Below are 23,671 nucleotides of genomic sequence, written 5' to 3' on the forward strand. Positions count from 1 at the left end.
ACAGGGCCAGGGAATGGGGGTTGTGCTTCCTCCTCCAGAGAGGACTGGTGTAAATCCAGCTGTGTCCTGCTTGGCCCTGCAGTCAACTGCTTTCTTGGCAGAAAGAAAGAAAAAATTCACTGGACTAATTGAATGATGCGCAGAGACGGGCAGAAACAAAACCCTTGAAGTGCTGCAGTCAGCATTTCCAGAGCACTTTTCATTTCTGCAGAGCATGTGAAGTTGCTCCTCTACCTCCAGCACCATGGCGTATCGCGACATCACCTGTGGACCTCCACCTCTGACCAGCTCTTCCAAATGAGGACACAGAGTGACCCCGCTTAGGGTCCCATAAGATCACTGCCTCAGATGGAGTTAAAGCTAAAGCCCAGGGCACCTCCTACAGGGAGGACTCGGACCACAGGGCTGCGCTGCTTCTAACAGCACCATCCTGTCATTGTGTTTGGGTACTTGGACCACGCCTTGCAGGTGTGGACAGGACACCTGACTGCAAGAGGCACTCAAGTTATGTTCCTTCCTCCTCCCTGAAAAGTGAAAGAAAACCAGACCAAGAGGTCAAAGAGACACATTAGCATAATTTAATTTATTAAATTCATTATACAAAGAATATGCCACAGAAACAAAATACAAGAACTTGAAGAGACACAGAGATGATCAGGCCCAGCACCTTCACTTTACCAATGAGGAGACTGCCTGAGGTCCCAGGGCACCATTATTCACGAAGCCAGATGGTGAGCTCAGTCCTGACCCACAGAAACAGACTACGGCTTCCAGTTGTCAGCCAAATACAGCCTAAGACTCAGCCCAAGTTTACCTGTTTCCTATAGTAGCACACTCAGCTGCTTGTGTACTTCCTAAGGCTGTAGGAAAGTCCTACAGAAAACATGATGAGTTGTAGGATAGTCAAAGCCAAGATAAAGACCAACTATGGATCCAGGTACGGTGGCACACACCTATAATCCCAGCTCCTGGAGAGGCTGAGGAAGGAGGATCAAGAGTTCAAGGCCAGCCTGGACAATATAGCATGATCCTGTTTCAAATAAAATACAATACAATACAAAGACCAACTACGGAGTAGAGGGATTCAGAGGAGTTAGGAGAACACGTCCTGTCTCTATAAAAAGTCCCGATCACAGTGTTCCCTAAACAACATGAACCCAGAACCCGCCGCCTCAAGGAATGTACCCTTGCCTGCCTGAGGTACCGAGTCTGGAGGAAGAAGGGAAAGGAACAGGTAGAAAAAAGAGAGAGGAAGATCTATCACAATGTCATTTGATAATAAAAAGGGCCAATGGGAATGTTTTTCTATTTCGAGCAAATCCATGTACCACAACAGAAGACTATAGCACTCTGGTATGGAATTGATTATGAGATGTAAGCAAAAACACCAATAACTTAGCAAAATAAATACAATGAGAGTTCTGCTGGGAATGATGTAACTCAGTAAAAACACAGATTTTATACTCTGGGTCTGGAAGATTGAGGTGTGCCTTGCGGTGCACCTTAGGGGAAAACCCTAAGGAGACTGTGGGAATTTTCACAGCAGAGAGAAGTCTCACATCACTGTCCACAGCCCCAGAGAACTGTCCTGCTAAAAGCTACATTCTCTTGTCCCAGAAAGACAAGGCTCTGCAGTGAGTTTAGTTTCCTGGCTCTGGCCAGGCCCAGACAGGCCGCCCAACCGTCTGGAAGAGGCCCAGATCAGTACGGACTGAGGGGAGAGAGCTGCTGAGTGCCGAGCTGTGTTTGTAGAAGGAACTCCATTCCCCAGGACACACGCCAATCGCTCCGGACATCTGTGCCTTCGGCTTTTAGGGCTGAGACAAATCTTGACACTTCTCCCAACCAGAGGAGGGCTGGGCCTCAGGGACAGCTGGATTCCAGTATACAACAGAAGGAAGGCTCTGCTACAGAGAAAAATACAACTACGGGAAAAAGACATTGCCCGGCTCCCGCTGGCAGGACACCATCTCCCAAGGGCTGCAGTGTCCAGAGGAGGTGCTCGTGCTCCATGCACCCAGCAAACAGAGGGCTAGAGCTAGGGACCTGTAAGACACACGGTCCCCAGGCCCTAGCGCAGCCAGGGAACAATGCAGAAGTCAAAGTCAGTGTTAACACCCTGCGGGTTGGTGGCTTCTCCACGGGCCAGAGGTGGCAGCACCAGCAGCATACATATCCTTGTGTGTCTCCTCAAGCTCAGGTTTCCACCACTCGGATGAGAGGCAAGGGCTTGGGGCTGGGGGGCTTAGATATCCTGACACTGAAAGAGAAATTGAAAAGCTCAGCATTTGTTATTGCCCACACTTCAGGAAGCCTTCCCTCTACCTCTGCCTCCAGAATCCTACATTTCAGTGCAGCCTGATCTCTAGGGTTCCAAGGCTTTGAGACAGTAACGTTTTGTAACATCTCAGAGAAGATTTGGGGCATGATGCATGTGTCCAGTGGCAAGGGTGGAGAAAGGAGGGGCAGGCGAACCCCTGGGAAGCACAGGTAGCTGTGAGTCTAGATTTTTTTGAGTTTGGGCCCTTCTGGGAATCTACTGGGGGAAAAGGACCTTTTCCAGAAACATTCAGATATTACACAACCTATTTTTTGTTTTGTTTTTTTTTTTGAGACAGGGTCTCACTATGTAGTTCAGGCTGGCCTTGAACTTACAGTGATCCTCCTGCCTCAGCCCCCCACATGCTATGATTACAGATGTGCACCACCACCCCCAGCTCACACACCTATTTACAGCATGAAAATATTACAAATACATTTTGCATGCCATTTCAGAGGGTTCATACCCCATATGGCCCAGGTCCTTTCCTAGACCTTGTTAGCTTCACAGTTTCAGGCTTTAAATAGGCTAGAAAATGGATCTGGTGGAAAATGGGTCAGATCAGAAGATAAAAGAGCAAAGTTAGATTTCAAAGAGTCTTGTCTTTGCCTCAGCACTAAAGGTTTTGCACAGGTCTGACCCTCCTTGCCTCTTTCCTACTGGGCCCACTCTATGCACGCGCTCACCTGCCCAGGTTCTCCGTCTTGGCCCGGGTCTGAGTGCTGAAGTTACCATGGCTGATCTGTTTCTCTATCAGGTGTTCCATCCGGTCGTGCATCTCCAAATTCTGTAATACCGACAATGGCCATCCATGCCACACTTACTTAGTTCCTCTGGCCTCTCACCTCTGCATCTGCGCTGCGTCTACACCACAACTTGGGTGCTTTCTACCCTCGTTCTCGTCCTCATCACTATAGATTGCTCTCTTCTAACTCTGCACAGCAGGGATCATTTCCCATATCTTTTCTATGTGCATTTCTGTACACTATACTACTAAATACTACCCTTTGTCTTTCCCTGCCCCCTTTTTTCCAGTATCTCAATTGAACCCAGACTACATACCCAGCCCTTGTTTTATATTTCTGGTTTAAGACAGAGTCTTGCTAAATTGCTGAAATGCTAAGTCTGTTACCCTCCTGTCTCAGCCTACTGGAGTGCTAGGATTACAGGCATGCACCACCACACCCATTTTAGGTTTGTGTTTTTTTCTTAATGCAGTTTATCTTTAGCTCTAGACTACATACTCTCTAAAGATAAACAGTCTTATCTCCCATTTGTCTCCTCCACTACAGGGATCATCACACAGTGGCTGCAAAGTGATCTTCAGGCAGTCTAGGGTCAGGAAGGGCTTTGTAGCAAAGTGGACATTAGACGGAAGACAATTCATTAGCTAATTAAGCCCATCTCACTTGCCACAAGAAAGACTCCAACTACAAATAAGCCTCCTCCTTCCAAGCTGGCTTCATAGTCAGCTCTCCTGCAAAGCCCGCAGGTTCAGAATACGCTGTGGCAGGTGGCTCGCACCCACGATGTTTGCCCCTTGAGGGCAGGGGCAGATTTTACCACTGTCAACAAATTCCCGAGGGTTCTCAGAAAATGTTCCTCAACTAAACTGTCCATTGAGCAGCCACTGCAGATACTCACTTCTGAGCAGCAGCTGGACAGGACCAAGATGCCCTCCTTCGCCTCTCCCTCTCTACATCTGGTCTTCTGCTCAAGAGCCCTGTTCCCTGCCAGACCTACCCAGCATACACACCTCTGCCTCCAGATAAGCAACCTTCTCCTTGAGCTCCTGGATGGTGGCATCCTTTGACTGGATCACAGCTTTCGAATTCTGGAGCTGCAATGATAGAGACGACACTCAGGCTTATTTTGCAATGAGTCATTACAGATACTCACCAAACTTCACCCTGCTGCTGTGGAAGAGATGAGAAGCAGAGCTCTGCAACCTTTCCATGATTCATTAGCTAGTCTACAAGTTTTATTGATTGATTGATTGTGGGGAAGGCTGGGAATCGAACTCGGGACTTTGCACTTGCCAGGCAGGTCCTGTGCCACTCAGCTATATCCCTGGCCCCTACAAGTTTCATTTTAGACAACAGTAAACTCTTGGTAATCCCAGGCATGGGGATAGGAGAGTATGAGGAGAACATCACTCCGATAGTCCAAAATACATGGGGGATGATTCAAAATCCATTCCATTTGGTTCTAGAATATATAAATTATGTATTCACTCAAGAAATATTTACTGAAGCTGGGCATGGCAATACATGTCTGCAATCCCAGCACTGTGGGTGGCTGAGGAAAGAGAATTGCAAGTTCAAACCCAGCCTGAGCAATTCAGCAACTTAGTGTGACCCAGTCTCAAAATAAAACAATTTTTAAAAGGGCTGGGGATGTAGCTCAGTGCTAAGGCCCTGGCCCTGAGTTCAATACTTAGTACTCAAACAAAGCAGAAAGAAAAAAAAGAAATTTATCTAATGCTTATGATATGGAAGGTCCTATTCAAAATATGAAATGGGAAACAGCAGTAAGCAAAATTGATATAAATACAATATGAAGAATTGCAGGGGGGCAGTTGTATGTTCTCAATCTGCAAATTGGGGGACCCTGAAAGTGTGACCCTGGAGTTTAGGTAGGGTAGGCAGGAAAATTTGCCATGAGGCACAGACTGATAATCTACACACAGATAACTGAGTTTATTATGATCCACTTATCCATTCACCAGCACTCTTCAGAGTGAAAGAGAGATTAACCTTTCCCTTCTGTCCCTTTTAGAAAGCAGAAGCCTAAACTGGCTGTGGTAGATGCCTGTAATCCCAGCAATCAGGAGGCTAAGACAGGAGGTTTGCAGTGAGTTTGATGCCAGCCTCAGCTTCATAGTGAGAACTCAAGGCCAGTCTGAATTCATAGCAAGATCCTGCCTCAAAAAAATAAAAAAAAAGAAAGAAAGAAAGAAAAAAGAAAAGAGGAAGCCAAATAGCCAAAAAAGTAGGGGAAAGACAGATGAAAAGCAAATCCTCATAATCCCAACCCTAGTAATTGGAAGCGATAAACGTTTTATCGGAAACACTTGAGTGTTAGCCAAGCTGCCTAGGAGTACGATAAGCAAGTGCATGGACTGGGGCCCCACCCAGGGTGGGCCTGGAGCTAGTCCAACTCACCTGCTCTATCATCTGCCGGACTTTCCGCTGCTGGCTCTTGAGCATGTCGTCCAGGTGGTGGATCTTCTCCCGCAACCCTGCCACCTCCTTTTCCAAGGCAGCAGCCCTGGGGATAAAGACCAGAGGCTGAAGCAAGGGAAAAAGATCCCTTCTCCACTTAGTCACAGGAAGAGCCTTGCGCTCGGGAGGGTCCCCCAAGTATGACCACCTCCACCTGACACCTCAGCAGTGGGCCCTAAAGAACAGGTGGTGGGAGACAGGCCATCATGCTGGAAGCACCAGCAGCTGTCACCCAGTCCAAATGAGGCAAGTGTGAGAGGCTAAGTCCCTCCTGAAAGGCTGGGACGTGTACGTCATTCCAGATAACTCTAGAGAGTAAATAGGCAGATGTTTCCAGAAGGCAGTTTGTGCATTAGTACAGGAAAACTCGGTATTATTACTGTCAGAAAACGGGCTGCATATGTAATGAGCTTCTCATTACTGGGAAGATTCTAATAGGAACTGGGATTACTATATCCAAAATCATCAAGCTATTGGCAGGGATTTTATATTAGGAGGGAAATAAGATCTGAAGATGATTAAAGCCTCTTCACACAATTCTATTTCTAAGCTTCCTAAACCACTGTTGCTTTCTTTGCATTCTAAGCAAACTAAGCCAAGATCCCCAATACAAAATACATATTTGGCCGGGTGTGGTGGTGCACACCTGTAATCCCAGCACTTGGGAGGCTGAGGCAGGAGGATTGTTGTGAGTTCAAGACCAGTCTGGGCTACAAAGTGAGCTCAAGGCCAGCCTGAACTGCATAGCAAGACCCTGTCTCAAAAAGACAAAACAAAACAAAACAAAATATATATTTAGTCTCTGTCCTCAGGTCCTGACAGAGTTCCTAAAACTCTTGTACATTCTTAAGTAGATAGGTGATAGAGGCATGTTTTTTTGTAATATTTCATCTTGGTTGACAATTTCTGACAAGAACTTCCATTACAACACATTATTAAATGGAGGAGGTGATTGTGGGAACTCCTAGTTGTAGTCAGCTGACACAAAAGTGTGGGTACCCTTGGAGGCACTAACTGCAGCTGGCATCTAGTGGGGAAGAATCTCTGGGAGTGAAGTGTCTTTTGTATGTGAAGAAAGTCCCTGGTGGATGGGGTCTATAAATTGCCCCAGGAGTAGGACAATGGCCAGAAAGACCAAGATACGATTAAAGGTTTGGTGATTTCAGCCCCAGCCCCAAACTCTGGGAAGGTGACAGGAACTGAAGGCAGGCAACTGGACCAATCACCCGTGACCAGTGATTTAACTCAATCCCAGCTACATAACGAAACAGCCACTAAAAGCCCTAACTAAGGGGTTGAGGGAGCTCCTTGGCTGGTGAACAGATCCATGTGCTGAGAGTGGTGTACCCCAACTTCCTGGAGACAGCAGCTCCAGCAGCCTTCTGGACCTTACCCCACATACCTCTTCATCTGCCTGTCCATTTGCATCCCTTATAAAGGACGAGTAACAGTGAGGAAAGCATTTCCTGAGTTCTATGAGCCATTACAGCACTTTATCAAACCAGAGGAAGCGATCGTGGGAATCCCCACTTTGTAGTGAAGTAGGAGAAAAGTGCGGGTACCCTTGGGTCCACTAACTGTGACTGACATCTGAACTGGGGCTGCTCTTATGGTACTGAACCTTCAACTTCTGGGGGCTGCACCTCACAGCTGAAGGAAATTGTGGGACACCTAGCTGGTGTCATAGAACCAGAGAATTGCTTGGTGTGGGGACCTACACGCCTGGTGTTACAAGTACGGTGAGCAAAGGGACAGTTTCCCTTCATTTAGGCCACTCAGGAGTGTCCAGGGGTTCAGACCTGAGCTGCTGATGCCCATTACTCCCCGGTTCTGCCCAAGGAGGCAGAGACTGCAGCCTGCTGAGGGTGGGCAGGGCTTGGGTCGGGTGAGGGACAGTGTATTCTGGGCCACCCCACATCCTTCCTAAACTTCAAACATTCTAGTTTCCACTCTCGGCTCTCCAATGTCCTATTTCTCAGTCTCTTGTTATTTAGGAAATCAGCCTTGGGAATGCCCAGCTATCAGCTGCTATCCCCAAACCTTGGCTGGATTATCGCATCTGTTTCTCTTGTTCCTCCTCCTCCTTCCCTCTCCTCCATGTCCACCTCTGACACAGAGAAAGAGGGAGTACTGAGTATAGTCATCCCTCAGTATTGAAGGGGGACTGGCTCCAGGACCCCCAGGAATGCTCAATACCTTATCTAAATGGTGTGCTTGCATACAGCCTGTATATATCCTCCCATATATTTTTTTTTAATTTCTTTTTCTTTTTGGTTTTTCTCCGGTACCGGGAACTGAACTCACAACCTTGCGCTTGCCAGGCAGGCGCTTTGCCGCTGAGCTAAATCCCCAGCCCCTCCTCCCATATATTTTTAAACATCCCTAGGTTACTTATACTACCTAAAACAATGTAAAAACTGTACTACATAGTTGTTATACTGTATTATTTAGGAAACAATGACCCCCCCCCCCGCGCGCAAATTTGTACATGTTCAGTATATATGTTTTTTGGGGAAGCGTAGGGGAGGACTGGGAATTGAACCCAAAGCTTTTGCACTGAGCTACATCCCTAGATCTTTTTATTTTTTATTTTGAGACAGGTATCATTAAATTACTTAGTTCCCCAGGCTGGGCTTAAATTGCGACCCTCTTGCCTCAGCCTCCCAGAGTGGGGGAATCATGGGCCTGTGTCACTATGCTCAGGCAAATGCAGTTTTTTTTCCCAGAACATTTTCAATCTCTACTTGGTTGAATCTGCAGATGTGGAATCTGCAGATACAGGGGGCCAACTATAATTTAAAGTAATTCTGATACAAAGTAAAATTAGAAAGGAAGCTACAATAACATGCCTGTATTTTTTATGCCAGGAAGGCCAAATCTAGGTTATCCTAAAACAGAGAAAATATGCCCCCCAAAGACTGAGGATTTCTGATTGTGTCTATTAATTTTAGAAATTCTTAGAAGGCCCTTCAGATAAAGTTTACTAAACCCAAACAATGTCTATCTTAGAAAATGCTGACAATAAAATTAATTTACTATTTGAGATTTTGTTTATTAACCCCAACTGCATAAAGAATTTTCAAATTCCTGAAGACCTACAAGGTTTCATTGGTCAGGAGGCCCTGGTCCCCCTCTCTTCAGAGGGAATTTGTAAATCCCCTAACCTTGCAGGTAGGAAGAGCTCAGTGATCCTCTAAATGCTACTGCAGGGAGGGATTCTTGGTTTCTATCTGGATTGTAGCAGGAAGTGCTCATGAAGTGGCTCGCTCTTTCATCAGCACAACTGGAAAGGAAGTTCTGTGACCCTCAGGAGCTTGCAGTAGGTTCTGCTCTAAGGGAAGGAACCACGGGGCGACACACCCAGTGGATCAGCATGTGCTTTACCAGCTTTTCCTTGACCTTGGCTCTAAAACCATAAAAACCTTTTCTTAGGGTTACAGCCCATGGAAAAATGAGCTCCCAGCACATGGCGGCCTTCCAAACAATCTTTCCCTGGGTGGGGACCCACCCTTAGCAAGCATGTTGTGAGTCACAGCTGGAAGATTCGACGTCAGCACCAACTTTCTCCCCAGGCCTGGTCACCATGGGAGCTGCAGGCAGCACAGCCTGCCCTGCACCCAACTTCAGCATGAACAAAGGTCCTTACTTTTCTTGCTCCGCTCGGCAGTCAGCGTCCTTGCCTCGGAGTTCCTCCAGGGCTGTCTCCCCTTCTCTGACTTTCGCCAGCAAGGCCTGATGCTCCTGGGAGGACAAAGGAAAGGACATCTAGTGTGAGTGAACAGCAAATGCTTCTGTGTGAGATGGGCACTACCAGGAGCTTTGCCCCTACCAGGCCTGGGACAGCTGCCAAAGAGCGGCAGGCCAAGCTGGTTTGATGGGGCGCCCTCCCCTGTCAGGGATAACCCTTCCCACCCTCAGCACACAGAAACTTCCCAGCCTCACCCAGCTGCCTGGAGGGAGAACCCGGCCTGCTATTATGCAAGCCCACCTGTCAGCTCGGCAGCCAGCCCCAGAGAAACCAGGCAGAGTGGCTTCTAAGGAATAGTCCTCAAGAGCCCAACAAGGCATCTGTGTAAAAACTGTACTGAAGAGAAGGCGGGGAGCGAGGCAGTAACTGAAGCTGGATAATGAAAAGGACTTCCCATTCCTTAAAGCCTAAAGGGTATTCAAAAGGATGTGCCACATCAAAAGAAATCACCAACACAGTAAAAAGAAACCCGTGAATTGGGAAAAATTTTAGCCAACTGACCCTCAGACAAAGGACTTCTATCTAGAACATATAAAGAATTAAAAAAAAAAATTAGGCCCCCAAAATTCACAGACCCAATCAGAAAATGGGCAACTGAGATGAATATACACTTCTCAAATGTAGAAATACAAATGACAAATAAATATACAAAAAATATTCAACATCATTGCTCACTGAAGAAATGCAAATTAAAACAACACTGACATTCCATTTCACCCCAGAACCAATGGCTGTCATCAAGAAATCAACCAATAACAAATCTTGGCAGGGGTGTGGGGAAAAAGGAACCCTACTCCACTGTTGGTGGGAGTGTAGACTAGTGAAACCACTGTGGAAATCAGTTTGAAGATTCCTTAGAAACTAGGATTAGAGGTCCCATTCGACCCAGCTATTCCCCTTCCGGCATTTTTCCAGAAGCATTGAAAACATTATACCACAGTGATATATGCGCACCCATGTTTACGGCAGCGCAATTTGTCATAGGTAAATCTTAGAAACAACCCAAATGTCCATCAACTGAGGAATGGACAAAAAGATGTGGTATTCTTATACAATGGAGTATTACTCAGCTATAAAGAAAGATAAACTTGAGGCTTTTATAGGTAAATGGATGTAACTAGAGACCATACTCATAAGTGAAATAAATCAGACTTGCATGTGTAAACGTCATATTGGCTCCCTAGTGCAAGAATCTGAAAGAGTAAATAAAATCCGAAAGGTACAATAGATATTGTGAAAGGGAAAGTAACTGCTCAAAAGGCAAGAACAACTGGGATGGGGGTAAAGAGCAAAGAAAGGAAGAAGGTAGGGGAAAAATATAAATATATATATATATATATATACACAAGATAGCTAAAATAATTGTACTACTAATTTCTATTGGTTTATTGCAAGGAGAAGTGAATGCTTGTTTGATCAATTTTGCATGCCTATATCTAGTAATCTGAACAACTGCTTTGAAGATGACAATATGCAATATAATAACCATTATTAATTTCCTATCATCTTGTTTTGAAATTCTATATCATTAGTATTGTTTTTAAAAAATTTTTATCGCTTTAAAATAATAATAATTTTTTAAAAAAAAGGATGTGCCATTGCTGGGTGTGGTAGCACACACCTGTGATCTCTGCACTCAGAAGGCTGAGGCAGGAGGATCACTGTGAGTTCAAGGCTAGCCTGGGCTACATAAGCGAGTTCAAGGCCAGCGTGCACTACGCAGTGAGACCCTTTTCTCAAAAAAAACTAAACCAAAACAAAAGAAGGATGTGCCAAAGCTACGAAGTGTGCTTTTCTGAAAAAGGAGACCCTCAATATTTCCATCAGTCCTCACCCCCTTCCAGACCCCAAGCCTAGGCAATGAAACAGGGAACTCCAACCTTACCATCTCCATGCCCAGCAGGCGCCTCTGCAGCTCCCCAATTTCTGCCTCTTTCTGCTCCGCTCTGTCCTCCTCTCTCCGAAGGGCCACATTACTCTGTTCTGCTTCTCGCTGGTAGTGGCTGAGTGTGACCTATGACACAGGATGGGCATGTTTTCAATGGAGGGGAAAAAGCAAACATGGATTAAAAAACTTAGAATCTGGGTAGCTTGGAGCCATGATGCAGGAAAGGAGGCAGCTCTGACAAGCACATCACCACCTCTCAGCCCTGTTAGGCGCCCCCGAGAGGACTCATGCAGGGCAACTCCACCTCCAGGGTTAGCTGGCACCTGCAGTTCATCCAGCTCCACGTGAAAGTGGCACCTGGACTCCAGAAGCACCACTTGACAGGGGGCTGCCTTCTTCAGTGCCCCTAGGAATCTTCCAACGCCACCCACACCTCACCCGACACTGTCGCTTTCCTATTGACTCGAAAGCACATAACCCGGGCGGGTATCTCCACATCTTCCATTTCCCGATTCTCCTTCACCTTCACATCGAGCGACATTTCAGAGCTTAAGTACAGAAGGCGACACAACATCTGGAAGGGCATTCAGGGCCTGGGAAGGGGCCCACAGGGGACACAGCCCTTCCCCCCATGGCACTTGCCAGATGTCGCCCAGGCTCCTGTGTGCGCACCCGAGCGGATGAAGGCTCCCGCTGGCACAGCCTCAAGCCCAGGGCACTTCCCGAGTTCCCATGGTGCCTCATGTACAGCAGCTGCTCACTAAGGTTGGGAATGAGACTGATGTTCGTTCACGCCAATCCTCTCCTTTTTGCAAAGTTTAACTGAGCTGTTCATGACAGGGAACGACGGAGCCAACACTGCCATGCAGTTACTTCAGCGCCCACTCCACCGCTTCCCAAGTACCCGCTCTGACTCTGAATTATTTGGTAAGAGTTCGGGTAACCTCTGGAAAGCCTGCACAGTCCTGGGAAAGCAGATGCCAGAGGCCCGTGTGTCTGGCTCCTCCTAGCATCGGGATGAGGGAGGAGAAGAGAGCTCAGCACGGCAGGTGAAGGGATGCATCAGCACAGCAGCCCGTCCAGAGCAAATTCACCCCAAATCCCTCCTGACAGCAAGCAGCTAGTAGAGTATGAAACCCAAGCAGGTTACCTTCACAGCAATTGATGATCTTCCCTTCCTACCCCCAGGTTCAGAAAAGTGCACCAGAAAGTCCGGCTCACTAGGAGAGCTTGAGAAATACCCTCACCTGGATTAATTGGGCATGGTGGCACACGGCTATAATCTCAGTACTCTAGGAGGCTGAAGCAGGAAGATCCCCAGAGTGAGACCACCCTAGGCTAAACAGTGAATTTAGGGCCAGCCGGGAATATCGAGTGAAACTCTGTTTAAAAAAAAAAAAAATCCCTGGGTAATCATGACTATGGAGGAACAAGAAAACAGCCTGTTGCTAGACACAGGTGCAAGTCTCTCAGTCCTTCTTTTCAATCCTGGCCTTCCTTCCAGCCATCATACCTCAGTGAAAGAAGTCACTGGTGAGGAGGTAATATGCTATTTTTGACAACCCTTAGGCTGTAACTACTTAATAGGTCCCTCTTGCATATCTCTGTCTTCCTGAGAAACCACTCTGAAGATACCACCACGTATTACAGCAGCCATTGATATTTTCCTACTAATCTATCCATAACTGTGTAAAGTTTGTAATGTTCCTATCCTATTTCATAAATGGATGTATGTTTATTATTATGTGTTTCCTACAACAACCATTGAGAATAGTTAATGATTTTTCAATAGGTCACTCATGTATAGTTCTATTTATTTTCTTTAGAAGCCACTTTGAAGATACCAAAGTATAGCACAACAACTCTTGATAATCTCCTACCTCTTTTGTCTGTAACTCACTATTATTTGTCTATTTGTTTTCCTGAGAAACTATTTTGTAGATGATAATATGTAAAACGATAACCATTGATAATTTCCTACCATTTTGTATGTAATTTGCTAAGTCCCCCCTATTATTATGTCATCCTTCTTTTATTCTTTAAAATAAAAAAAAATTTAAAAAATTTAAAAAAAAAAAAAGGATAATAATAACCTACTTTAGCATGAAATGGGCCAACTCCATGGGGCAGAAACTTAAAAGCAAAGGTCTCTCATCTCAGTACAGAAAAATTGCAACCAGGTTGACGTGTACCCTGTGAACACTGTTAACAGGGCCATGGTTCAAACCTCAAACACCCATCAGAGAATCACAAAAGTACAAAAGAGAAAAGAAAAAATATAAATTCCCTTCCCCTATCTGTAGCTCCAGAAACCCTGCCCATAAATCAACCTCTGAATTCTAAGAGGGTGAGCCAACACTTTCCAATAGTGGGAACAGCCTCGGGGCACCTCCTTTTGTAGCTGGGTGCTGCTCACCACAAGGTTCAAGCCAGGTACACATCTACAATCCCAGCCACATGGGAAGCTGAGGCAGGAGGATTAAAAGTTTAAGGACAGTCTGGGCAACTCAGTGAGGCCCTGTCTCAAAATAAGAATAAAGAAGGCTGGGGATGTAGCTCAGTGACAAAGCAAGTACAAGGCCCTGGGTTCAAGGCCAGTACTGGCAGAGAGAGAGGGAGATGAAGTGGAAGAGACAGATACCCTCTAAACTCTGGCTGGCTGCAGCTATCAGGACACTGGCTTCGGAGCCGCAGATGCCTTCCTCTTTCCCTAGCTCACAGCATGGGCACACAGGGTACAATCCTATCATAACATATTTATGACATGAAAATGTTTTATTTGTGGATGAACAACAGTAGGTAACAGGTGGTTAATCTCACACAGAGTAATAAGATAACTACCCAGTGCATCCTGTTTCAGATTCAAAGAATTTTCTAGGAAGCATGGAAGACTTCACATACTCTTGACAGAAGGGGGTCTTTCACTCTCTATTTGTAGACTTCTGTATTTTTATTACTCTTCTATAATAATCTAGTATTACTTTGTGTGTGTGTGTGCCAGTAATTGGCAATTGAACTCAGGACCTTGCACTTGCCAGGCAGGCGCTGTGCCACTGAGCTATATCCCCAGGTCCAGTATTACTTTTTTAAATAAATGAACTGTAAGCCAGAGGCAATGGCCTCCTCTGTACTTAGGAGGCTGAGGCAGGAAGATCTTGAGATAGAGACCAGACTTGGCTACATGGTGAGTTTAAGGCTGATCTTGAATACATAGAAAGACCCTGAGGCAGAAGGATCACAAATTCAGGCAACTTAAAAAGACATATCTCAAATAAACAAAGAAGAAAAGAAGGAAGGAAGGAAGAAAGGAGAGAGGGAGAGGTTTAGGGGTATAGCTTAGTGCAAAAGCCCTGGGTTCAATCCCTAGTACCAGAAAAAAAAAACAAAACTGTAAGAATAATTAAGATACTCGCTCCAGATCACAAAGCCCTCTGATTCCACAGACACTGTTCTATGACAACGCAGATCTACCCACTCCCTCAGTACACATTTAGGAAACACTCAATGCCAGGCATCCTGCCAGATGCTGGGGACTCAATGGTACACACAATAGCAGCAGTCCTGGCTTATAAAGAGCCCTGGAGCCCAGTGATTCTCATCAAGGTACATACAGAAAAGGACTTCCTGCGTGTGTGCACATGTGCTGGAGAGCAGAGCCAAGGCCTTGAGCATGCTGGGAAAGTACTCTACCACTGAGCTATACCTTGAGCCCCAAACAACTTCCCACTTACCTGCTGTCAAAGACCAGTACTATTTTTTTGTTTGTTTGTTTTCTGGTACCAGGAATCGAACTCATGACCTTGCGCTTGCCAGGCAGGCACTGTGCTGCTGAGCTAAATCCCCAGCCCATAAAACCAGTACTATTACTCCACTTCAGCAGAGCAGAGTCAAGATCTGACCTTTGAAACTGGGCAGAGTGGCACACATCTGCAATCCCAGCACCTGGGAGGCTGAGGCAGGATTGCCACAAGTTCAAGGCCAGCCTGGGTTACATAGTGAGTTCAAGGCCAGCCTGAACTACATGATGAAACCCTGTCTCAAAAAAACTAAAAAAATAAAAAATAATCTGACCTTTGAACTATGAGCCAGACTTGGAAGGTGAACATTCTAAATGTCCAGAGGGAAAAGCAGACAGAAAGTGCCCCAGGCCTCAAAGTGTTGCCTTTCCAGTTGGTGGGACTCAACCAGAAAAGCATGAAGTCCATGCTGAGAAAGTGTCTGGCACCTGCATCCAGTAGCCCATCCCTGGAGGCAGCTTTTTCCAAATCCCAAATCTCACCTCGAAAGCTGCCCGGTCTGACTGCTGTTGCCGCTCTGCCTCCCGCAGTTTGGCACGCAAATTCTGCACAGTTTTTCTTAAACTCTCAACGTCGTCATTTATGAAGGTCTCTACCTACAACCAGAACAAGAGGGGAAGGCGAAGCCACTATGTTTATGAACTCCTCTCCCTGCCACAGGCTGGATTGGATCATTTGTGGGACAGCCCTCGCCAGAGAATTAACATCACACAAATGAGTTGGTCTTAAGTAGTTATTCTCATGAAAAATATTCTTCCTTTATACCCCAAAGAACTTGGTAAGTCTTAAATCATCCAGTTATTCTTAAAAAGACACATTGTCATATTTAAAATACATTTATCTTTTTTTTTTTTTTTCCAGTACCAGGAATCGAACTCACGACCTTGTGCTTGGCAGGCAGGCGCTGTGCCGCTGAGCTAAATCCCCAGCCCCTAAAATACATTTATTAATGGGCTGATTTCTTAATAGGTATTTGCATGTTGTCTTTATGTGTATATTCTCCCTCCATCAGACTAGAGCTGTCTCAGAGCAGGAACCGTGTTCTCCTTTGGGCTAGACTTCCCCCATCACAGGACAGTGGCCCAAAGACCCATATTTTACCATCTTCAACACCTGGCACAGAGATGAGCACATAAAGGCTTACTGACAGATGGATGGGTTTGGGACAAAAGCACCTAAGGAGAGCAGGAATCTGACTCGATACCAAAACAGGTGTTTAATCAAGGTCACTGCTCAGTGTCTCTCCCAGAGGCACCCAACCTCGGGTTAGGGCTGAGATGATGAGCACGGTCTCACCCCCACCTCTGCTGGAAGATGCTGTAGTTCCCAGCTTCCTCGCAGCTGGACAGAAAATCACTCCCTGTCTCACACAGTGGGAAGCAGCAACGCCTTCACCCCAGAGCATGGCGCTTGCAGAGGGGAGGAGGCAGACAGCTTCCCAGTGACTGCATTACTACTGGATCCTCGGTTTCATTATCTGTGGAGCAGACATCATACCCTGCCTTACAGGCTGCCTCAAATGTAGGTAAGGATAGCCAGGCATGGTGGCACATGCCTGTAATCTCAGCACTCAGGAGGCTGAGGCAGGAGGATTGCTACAAGTTCAAGGCCAGCCTGGGGTACCAAATGAGTTAAAGAACAGCTTTAATTGCATAGTGAAACCTTGTCTCAAAAAGAAAGCAGGTAAGATAATATCTGGTTGGTGGGCTTTGAGAAGAAAGACTTTGAACAAATATTATCAAGATTGTAAGTTGTTGCCAACAACATACTTGCCAAATATGATAATTCAGGGGAAAGGAAAAATCCAAACTGCATGTCTAAGGCCAGTGGTTAGAATTACAACATTTAAAATCTAGACATCAATTAAGTTATCTTGTCAGTTCCTCTATATTCTTGCCCAAGTGGCTAGGCAAATGAAAATGCTTAAAAGGCTCCTAGAACTTATCTATGATATATTAATTTCAAACAGTGTTCTCCTAAGACTATTTAACAACTTGGAAATTTTTCCTGAAGCTGTCTCATCATATGATACAATATGAAGCAAAAAAATTGAGTTATAGAACTTTACATGTATGAAGGAGAAACAGCAAAGTAGGTTTTAATACAGTAACATAAATGGAGCTTAAAAACATGGTGCTGAGTAAATAAGAAAAAAAAAACAAAAAATATAGCACAAGTCCATCATATAAGCTGAAAACATTTATAATCATGTTTGAAGTAAAAAAAAATAATAAAACTACTAAGAGGTCCGCATGGAACACAGGGTGCTATGAGCCATGGCTTAAGGGTGGATATGACTCAATTCCACACTTGAGGGCCGAACATCTAACCCAAAAAACACCCTTTGGCCTGGGCATGGATCTCAGCCAAGGAGCTTGTGTTTAACATGTTCAATTACCAACACCAAAAAAAAAAAGTTAAATTAAATCCAACCAAACAAAAACCAATAGAAAGAAATGTTATATATGGTAATAATACTGTAAATACGCATTTGCATTGCAGAAAAAGACAATTTCACCAAACTATGATTTTCCCTCTGGAGAGATTAAAATTGATACGTTTTCTTCTTTCATTTATCTGTTTTTCTGAAATGCCCCCTAATTTTACAGTAAACATTTCTTATATAATTATGAAAACCATAACAAGCATCATTTTTAGAAAATAGCTATGGGGGCTGGGATGTACCCCAGTGGCAGAGTGCTTGCCTAGCATGTGGGAAGGCTTGGGCTTGATTTCCAGCAATGCAAAAATAAAAACAAAGTTGTCAAAAAACTATAGCCATGGAAGGCCATACCATACAATTATTCAAAAAAAAAAAACCCAAAACAACAACAACAAAAAACAACCAATCTAGCCAGGTACAGTGAGGCAGTCCTGTAAAATCTGAGGCCAGCTTGAGCAACTTAACAAGATCCTATCTCAAAATGAAAAATAAAAAGGGGTGTAATATAGCTCAGTGGTAGAGCACTCTTCAGTTTGATCCCAGTACCACAAAAAGCATATATGTGAATATGTGTGCATGTATGAGCAAAATCTATGGGTACCAAGAGAGAAAGAAGGCTCTAGCATACTCATCAGCTGAAAAACATAAAGGCAAGCAAAGAATGATGTATTTATCAGGGCCTTGTATTTGTGAAAAGTACCTAAGTTTATCCAATATACAGGTAGTATGTTTAATATGCAGAGTATCTGTGCACAGAGAAATAAAACACTGGTTTTGAATTTTGGCTAAACATTAGAAACACTGGAGAGCTTCTTTTTGTTTTTCCAGTACTGGGGCTTGAACTGAGGGTCTCTGCACTAAGCTACATCCTCAATCCTTCTTAATTTTGAGATAGATCTTGATAAATCACTAAGTTGCCCAGGCTGGGCTTGAACTTAGGGCTCTCCTGTCTCAACCTCCTACAGTGCTGGGACTGTAGGCACGTGGCACCACGCTCCACCCTGAAGAGCATTTAAAAGCTTTGATGCCCAGGTCATGGATCCAGACAGTGATGATCTCTGGGGATGGGACCTGGCATCATCTCTTTATGGCCCCCAAGATCACTGCAATGGGCAGCTGAGGTGGAGGCACAACTCTAGAAGGATCTACCTAGCCACTTCAATCTGCCAAGCAGGGGTTTGGGGAAGGGGAGTTTCCATCTTTTACTTCCCTATTATTTGAATTTTTACACTAAGTATTACTCTTGTATTAAGAGTGAGCAGGAGAAACAATAAAGAAAGGGGTTGGGGGCAGTTAAGCAGCATTCATTGGTGCGTCCCCCATTACCTACCTCAGGTGGCCTGCTGTACAGGCTCAGAGGACCCTCACTAAAGCCATTGGGCTTTTCGAGCACCACCTATTCACAAAAACAAAATTGCCAGTTAACACAATTTAACCAACCAACCAAGCAACCAATGTCAAAATACATATTCCTAAGCTTTCTACTCTTAGAGCAAAAGAGAGGGAGGAGAAACGCAGGAAGAAAGTATGAAGGAGAGAAAATTAAAGACAGAAGAGAGAGAGGAAAGGAGGGAGAGAGGCATGTAAAATGGGAGAGAAGGGCAGGAGGAAGGAAGAGAAAGGAAAGAAGGGAAGAAAGGGAGAGAAGAAAAGGGAGAAAGAGATTTCCAGTGCTCTATGGGAAAGAAAAACCAAAAGGGGCAGGAAATCAGCCCTAAAGGGTAATTCTCTAACCTGGTGGGGAGAGAGAAAGAAACCTTGGGCCAAAACTTCCAGCAGACTGGAAAATATGTGAGGCTCACTCCTCCTAGGGTACAAGCAGCCGCTTGCCAGTGATTGTCTTGCCCATAAGAATCCTGACAAGGTTTGACAAAGCATAAATCAAAAGGGAAAGCAGCTTTTGCTACAATTACTTCCAACTCAGAGTCTGATCATTCATCCTGTGATCGCTGGTTCGTGCAAACAAGGTCCCAGGCTGGGCTCCAGTACTGACAAAGCTCCTCCCACCAGCGAGAGGGGAGAACAAACACTGCAAGTCCTGCCTCCAGCCAAAGCTAAACTCAACAGGGAAAGAAAGGCCACCCCAGACGCCCAGCGCATGCCTGCCACAGAGAGGCGCCCTCCTGACACCCTGCTAGGCCACAGTTCCCTCCTGGGCACTGAATGAGGACGGGGGTTGCTGGAGAAGGGCCAGCCTGCCCAAACCAAAAGACAAAGGAAGTAGACACAGCTCAGAGTATCAAAGGATGGCAGTGAATGACCAAGAGCCAGCTCCACTCTCCTCAGGACAATCTCATCCTTGAATTCTGAAAAAGCTCAAAAGCAGGATCATAGATTATCCACCTCAGTTAAGATTTATCCAGTCTAGGGGCTGGGGATTTAGCTCAGCGGCAAAGCGCCTGCCTGGCAAGCGCAAGGTCGTGAGTTCGGTTCCCGGTACCGGCGAAAAAAAAAAACCAAAAAAAGAAAAAAAGATTTATCCAGTCTGTTACTTTCACATTTACTGTTGCCTTCTGTATCCCACACCCTGGGCCAGGCAAAGGGATACAGGGACAAAGTAGTGAACCTCTAGTTCATGGGTTTTCTCAACTCAGAGTAAAGACTGCTATAAACACAATGAACTGCAGGTGAGGACCAAGGCTTCAGTTTACGTGAGTAGGCATTACCTAAATTTAGCAAGACCAGCTTACAAGAAGTTTGCATGTATAGGTGGTTTTCTGTTTTCTATGACTATCTTACTAGACCACTGGTCACAAAATCCTTACAGATAAAAGGTTTTGCCGGGTGTGGTGGCACACATCTGCAATCTCAGCACTTGGGAGGCTGAGGCAGGGGGAATGCTGTGAGTTTGAGATCAGCCTGGGCTACACAGTATGTTCAAGGCCAGCCTAGAATACATAGTAAGTCCCTGTCTTAAACAAAACAAAACAAAGCAAAGTTTTGCCAATAACTTATAATAATATGATTTTTAAAAGTTCAATTTTGAGCAGTGTTCCAAGAACAGGTGCACTAATGTGGAGGCTGATAAATGTAAAGCAAGTGTGTACCTGCTGGGGCCCAGCCAGGTTATGTGCTCTTGGAGAAGCCAGTGCCCCCTACATCCTCTGCCCTCCTGGCATGGTGCGGGGTTCCACACCATTCCCTGTTACCTGCAGCTCCTGTTGATGAACGGAGTCTTCTGGATCCCTGTCAAGCTTGCTGCTTATATCTTCCCGGAGCTTCTGCAGGCAGCTCCTGGCCTGGGAGGGGAAAACACGACATTTGAGCTTTGGGTTAGGAAAGGGAACCACCTTTGTGTCCCATCCCCATCCCTAGTCCATGCCACCATGAGGCTGGCTGCAGGATCACACGGGCAACGGCCCAGTTGCTCCTACGCAAGCAGCAAAATAAATGAACCGCCTGCCCTGGTAGTACTGTCACCCAACACAAGGGACAAATAAGAAAAATGTATGGCATGTTATATGGGAAGAAGGGCCAAGGAGAAATGTAAGACAGGGAGGGGCTGGGAGGTGCTGGGAAAGTGGCTGAAATAAGGTATTTGGTACAAAGCTGGGAGGGCGCAGCAGCTGGCACTTAATAAGCACTCGTTGATGAATGGATTGGATTCAAAAGGTCAAAAATGACCTATGACACACAAGAGGGAATGGTGGCACTTCAATGATATTAAAAAAAGAAGAGTAAAAGAGAACCTATAAAAGAAGAGACCCTCCCCCAAATGCCATGTTTAGAGAAATGGCATAGGAAAGGGGAGCCCACCTCCTGGATGTACTGGACCTCACTCTTGAGCTGGTTAACACTCTTCTCATGGATCATCTTGTCTCCTGACCTTCCCTTCAAGTACACCTGAAACGCGGAAAACACTAGTGAGTTAAGCAACTTCCAGGGAAATTAGTTCATACTAACACCCTCACATACTGGTGGAAGGAAAGTACACTGTTATTACCAATTGACTGGTTAGCAGTTTGGTGATTCAGATCAGAAGAGTTAAAAATAACACAGTGTACTACAGGTACTACAGTGTACGTCACCATTAGAAGAAGCTGGGTGCCAGGCATGGGAGTATTCTGTTATTTCTGCTACTTTTTTGTAAAATAAAATTATTATAAATTTAAAGTTAAAAGAAAGTGTGGATTATAATAAAAACCTTGAATCGTATACTTTAACTGGGTCAGTTGTCTGACATGTGAATTATATCTCAAAATGATAATTTTTAAAAAGAAACAAGCAACAACAAAAAAAAAAAAAAAAAGAAAGAAAGAAAAAGAAATAAGGGTTGGGGATATAGCTCAATGGGAGAAGATACCTGCCTAGTGGGTGCTAAGACCATGGGTTCGATTCCCAAGTTCCATCTAAAAAAAAAAAAGACACCTTGCAGCTGGGGATGTAATCAGTGATAGAGTACTTGCTTAGCATGTATACAGCCCTAGGTCCAATCCCCAGTACTACATACATACATACATACATACATACATACATAAAGAAATGAAATAAATAATGAAAATCATCATTTTAAATTCTATTTATTTATTTATATAAGGGTTTTTTGTTTTTTTTTTTCTTGAGGCAGAGTCTCAGTATGTAGTTCCAGGCTAGGAACCTTGTGATTCTACTGCCTCAGTCTCCCAGTGCTGGAATTATAGGTGGAAACCACCATGCTGGGAATAAAAGGTTTTCTCTATTCTATAGGTGAGTTCCATAGCCAGGAATGGTGACATACATATACATATAATCCCAGATACTTGGGAGGCTAAGGCAAGAGGGTCAAGAGTTTGAGGCCAGCCTGGCCACCTTAAGGAGAGCCTGTCTCAAAATAAAATTTAAAAAGGGAGCACAGTGGCCAGGCACTCAGAAAAGTCACTCTGTCCACACCTATTCCCCAAGGTCAGACTGTACCAAAGTCGCTACAGGCCAGTTGTGGTCTCCTGGTATTAAGATATTTCCAGGATAGGAATGAGCATCTCAGGGCTGGCTCCTTCTGGTCAAACTGCAGTTTCCTTTTGGTGAAGTTCAGCTGCGCCCTCTCCCGTGCTTGGAGGAAGAAAGGAGGGAGAAAATGGGGAGGGGAGCGAAGCTTACCTTTATGATCTCCTCGTGTCCATCGTTGGACTCCACCAGCTCCGAGGCCAGAGCGTGACCAGCCGAGAGGCCGGACACCATGGCGTAGGTCTTCCTGCCCGCCTGCCAGAGAGAGAGAGGTGGCTCACAAACCACTCAGCAAGGCAGCGCTCCTGCTCTTCTGACCCTTGAAAGACCTGAAGCATTAGTCTGATTTCCCCCTCCAAAAACTCATTTGAGAACCTCTAACAAAAACCACACAGCATCAGGAACACCGGGTGGGGAGCATTAGTAGAAACTGTAGGTTAGTTAATAGTTTTAGTGGGGGAATTTCCCTGCCCCACAAAGCAACACACAATGGGGAGCGCAGCTGGGTACATTTTCAATGCTCCCAAGCTGGCGGCAGCAGAGGTGACTCCAGCAAGCACCGGGGTGAGGACCAGCAGCAAGGAAGGAGAACAGCTCCCTGCAAAAACTTCAATACCTTCTGGGCTATGTGCTCAAGTTCCTCTCCTGTTAGTTCATGCTGGAGAGTCAGCCTGAGAATGTCCACGCTGCCCTAATAATGACAATGACAGCAACAGTAACCCCTTACCTTTACTGTCTGTGGGTACAAAGTGCTCCCGGAGCAGGAGTGCTTCTGCCAACACTGTGCAGTGGCCTTATTATCTACCGCCAAGTCACAGACAAGGAGAACTGGCACCCAGAAAGGTGGCATTAGCTTGCTCAAGATCAGCTCACTGGAGGTGCTGTCATGCATACGGGGCCATCTGACAGTGCTCTCCTCCACACTGCAGGCTATACAGCACCTTGGCCATTCTGCCTCAGTGGGGCTGTCCCGGTTCTAGGACCACAAGAGACACACTGCACAGACTATCCCTCCCCCAAATGAGGTAGGGTCACCCCTGGACTGGTCACGTCCAGTACAGAAATTCTGCACCTGAAAGCCAACCAGGAAGTTATTGATGAACTTTACAAGATTAGGATACCCTTCCTGAAGCAAATTATAACAGGCAGCTAGAGATTTGGGAAGACAGTAACACTGAGGGGCCAGGAAGCCACAGTGGGCCAAACCCTGCCCATAACCTCTGCTGTATGTGCAGGTGGACAAGGGGCCCAGCTACTCTTTTTTATTTTTTTGAGACAGGATCTTGCTATGTAGTCCAAGCTGGCCTTGCACTCCTGGTGATCTTCCT

At 45.5% G+C, this 23,671-nt stretch overlaps 1 protein-coding gene across 2 annotated transcripts in view; it reads right to left on the reverse strand.

The window, feature by feature from the left end:
- Positions 1–555: 555 nt before the first annotated feature.
- Tuft1 (tuftelin 1) overlaps positions 556–23,671 on the reverse strand; it is a 37,492-nt gene continuing 14,376 nt past the window's right edge. The window contains exons 2-13 of one of the 2 annotated variants that reach the window (XM_005414569.2): positions 22,960–23,034; positions 22,497–22,598; positions 21,177–21,263; positions 20,570–20,659; positions 18,751–18,816; positions 15,460–15,573; positions 11,178–11,306; positions 9,191–9,285; positions 5,485–5,590; positions 4,077–4,160; positions 3,007–3,107; positions 556–2,260 (exon numbers count right to left, since the gene is read on the reverse strand). In XM_005414569.2, coding sequence (XP_005414626.1) covers positions 2,197–2,260; positions 3,007–3,107; positions 4,077–4,160; positions 5,485–5,590; positions 9,191–9,285; positions 11,178–11,306; positions 15,460–15,573; positions 18,751–18,816; positions 20,570–20,659; positions 21,177–21,263; positions 22,497–22,598; positions 22,960–23,034 — 1,113 coding nt within the window. In that variant the 3' untranslated portion in view covers positions 556–2,196. The remainder of the gene's footprint in view (positions 2,261–3,006; positions 3,108–4,076; positions 4,161–5,484; positions 5,591–9,190; positions 9,286–11,177; positions 11,307–15,459; positions 15,574–18,750; positions 18,817–20,569; positions 20,660–21,176; positions 21,264–22,496; positions 22,599–22,959; positions 23,035–23,671) is intronic. The other variant, XM_005414570.2, reaches the window with a different exon arrangement.

The sequence above is a fragment of the Chinchilla lanigera genome, unplaced genomic scaffold, assembly GCF_000276665.1.
Source record: "Chinchilla lanigera isolate Chin_1 unplaced genomic scaffold, ChiLan1.0 scaffold00188, whole genome shotgun sequence".
NCBI lineage: Eukaryota > Metazoa > Chordata > Mammalia > Rodentia > Chinchillidae > Chinchilla > Chinchilla lanigera.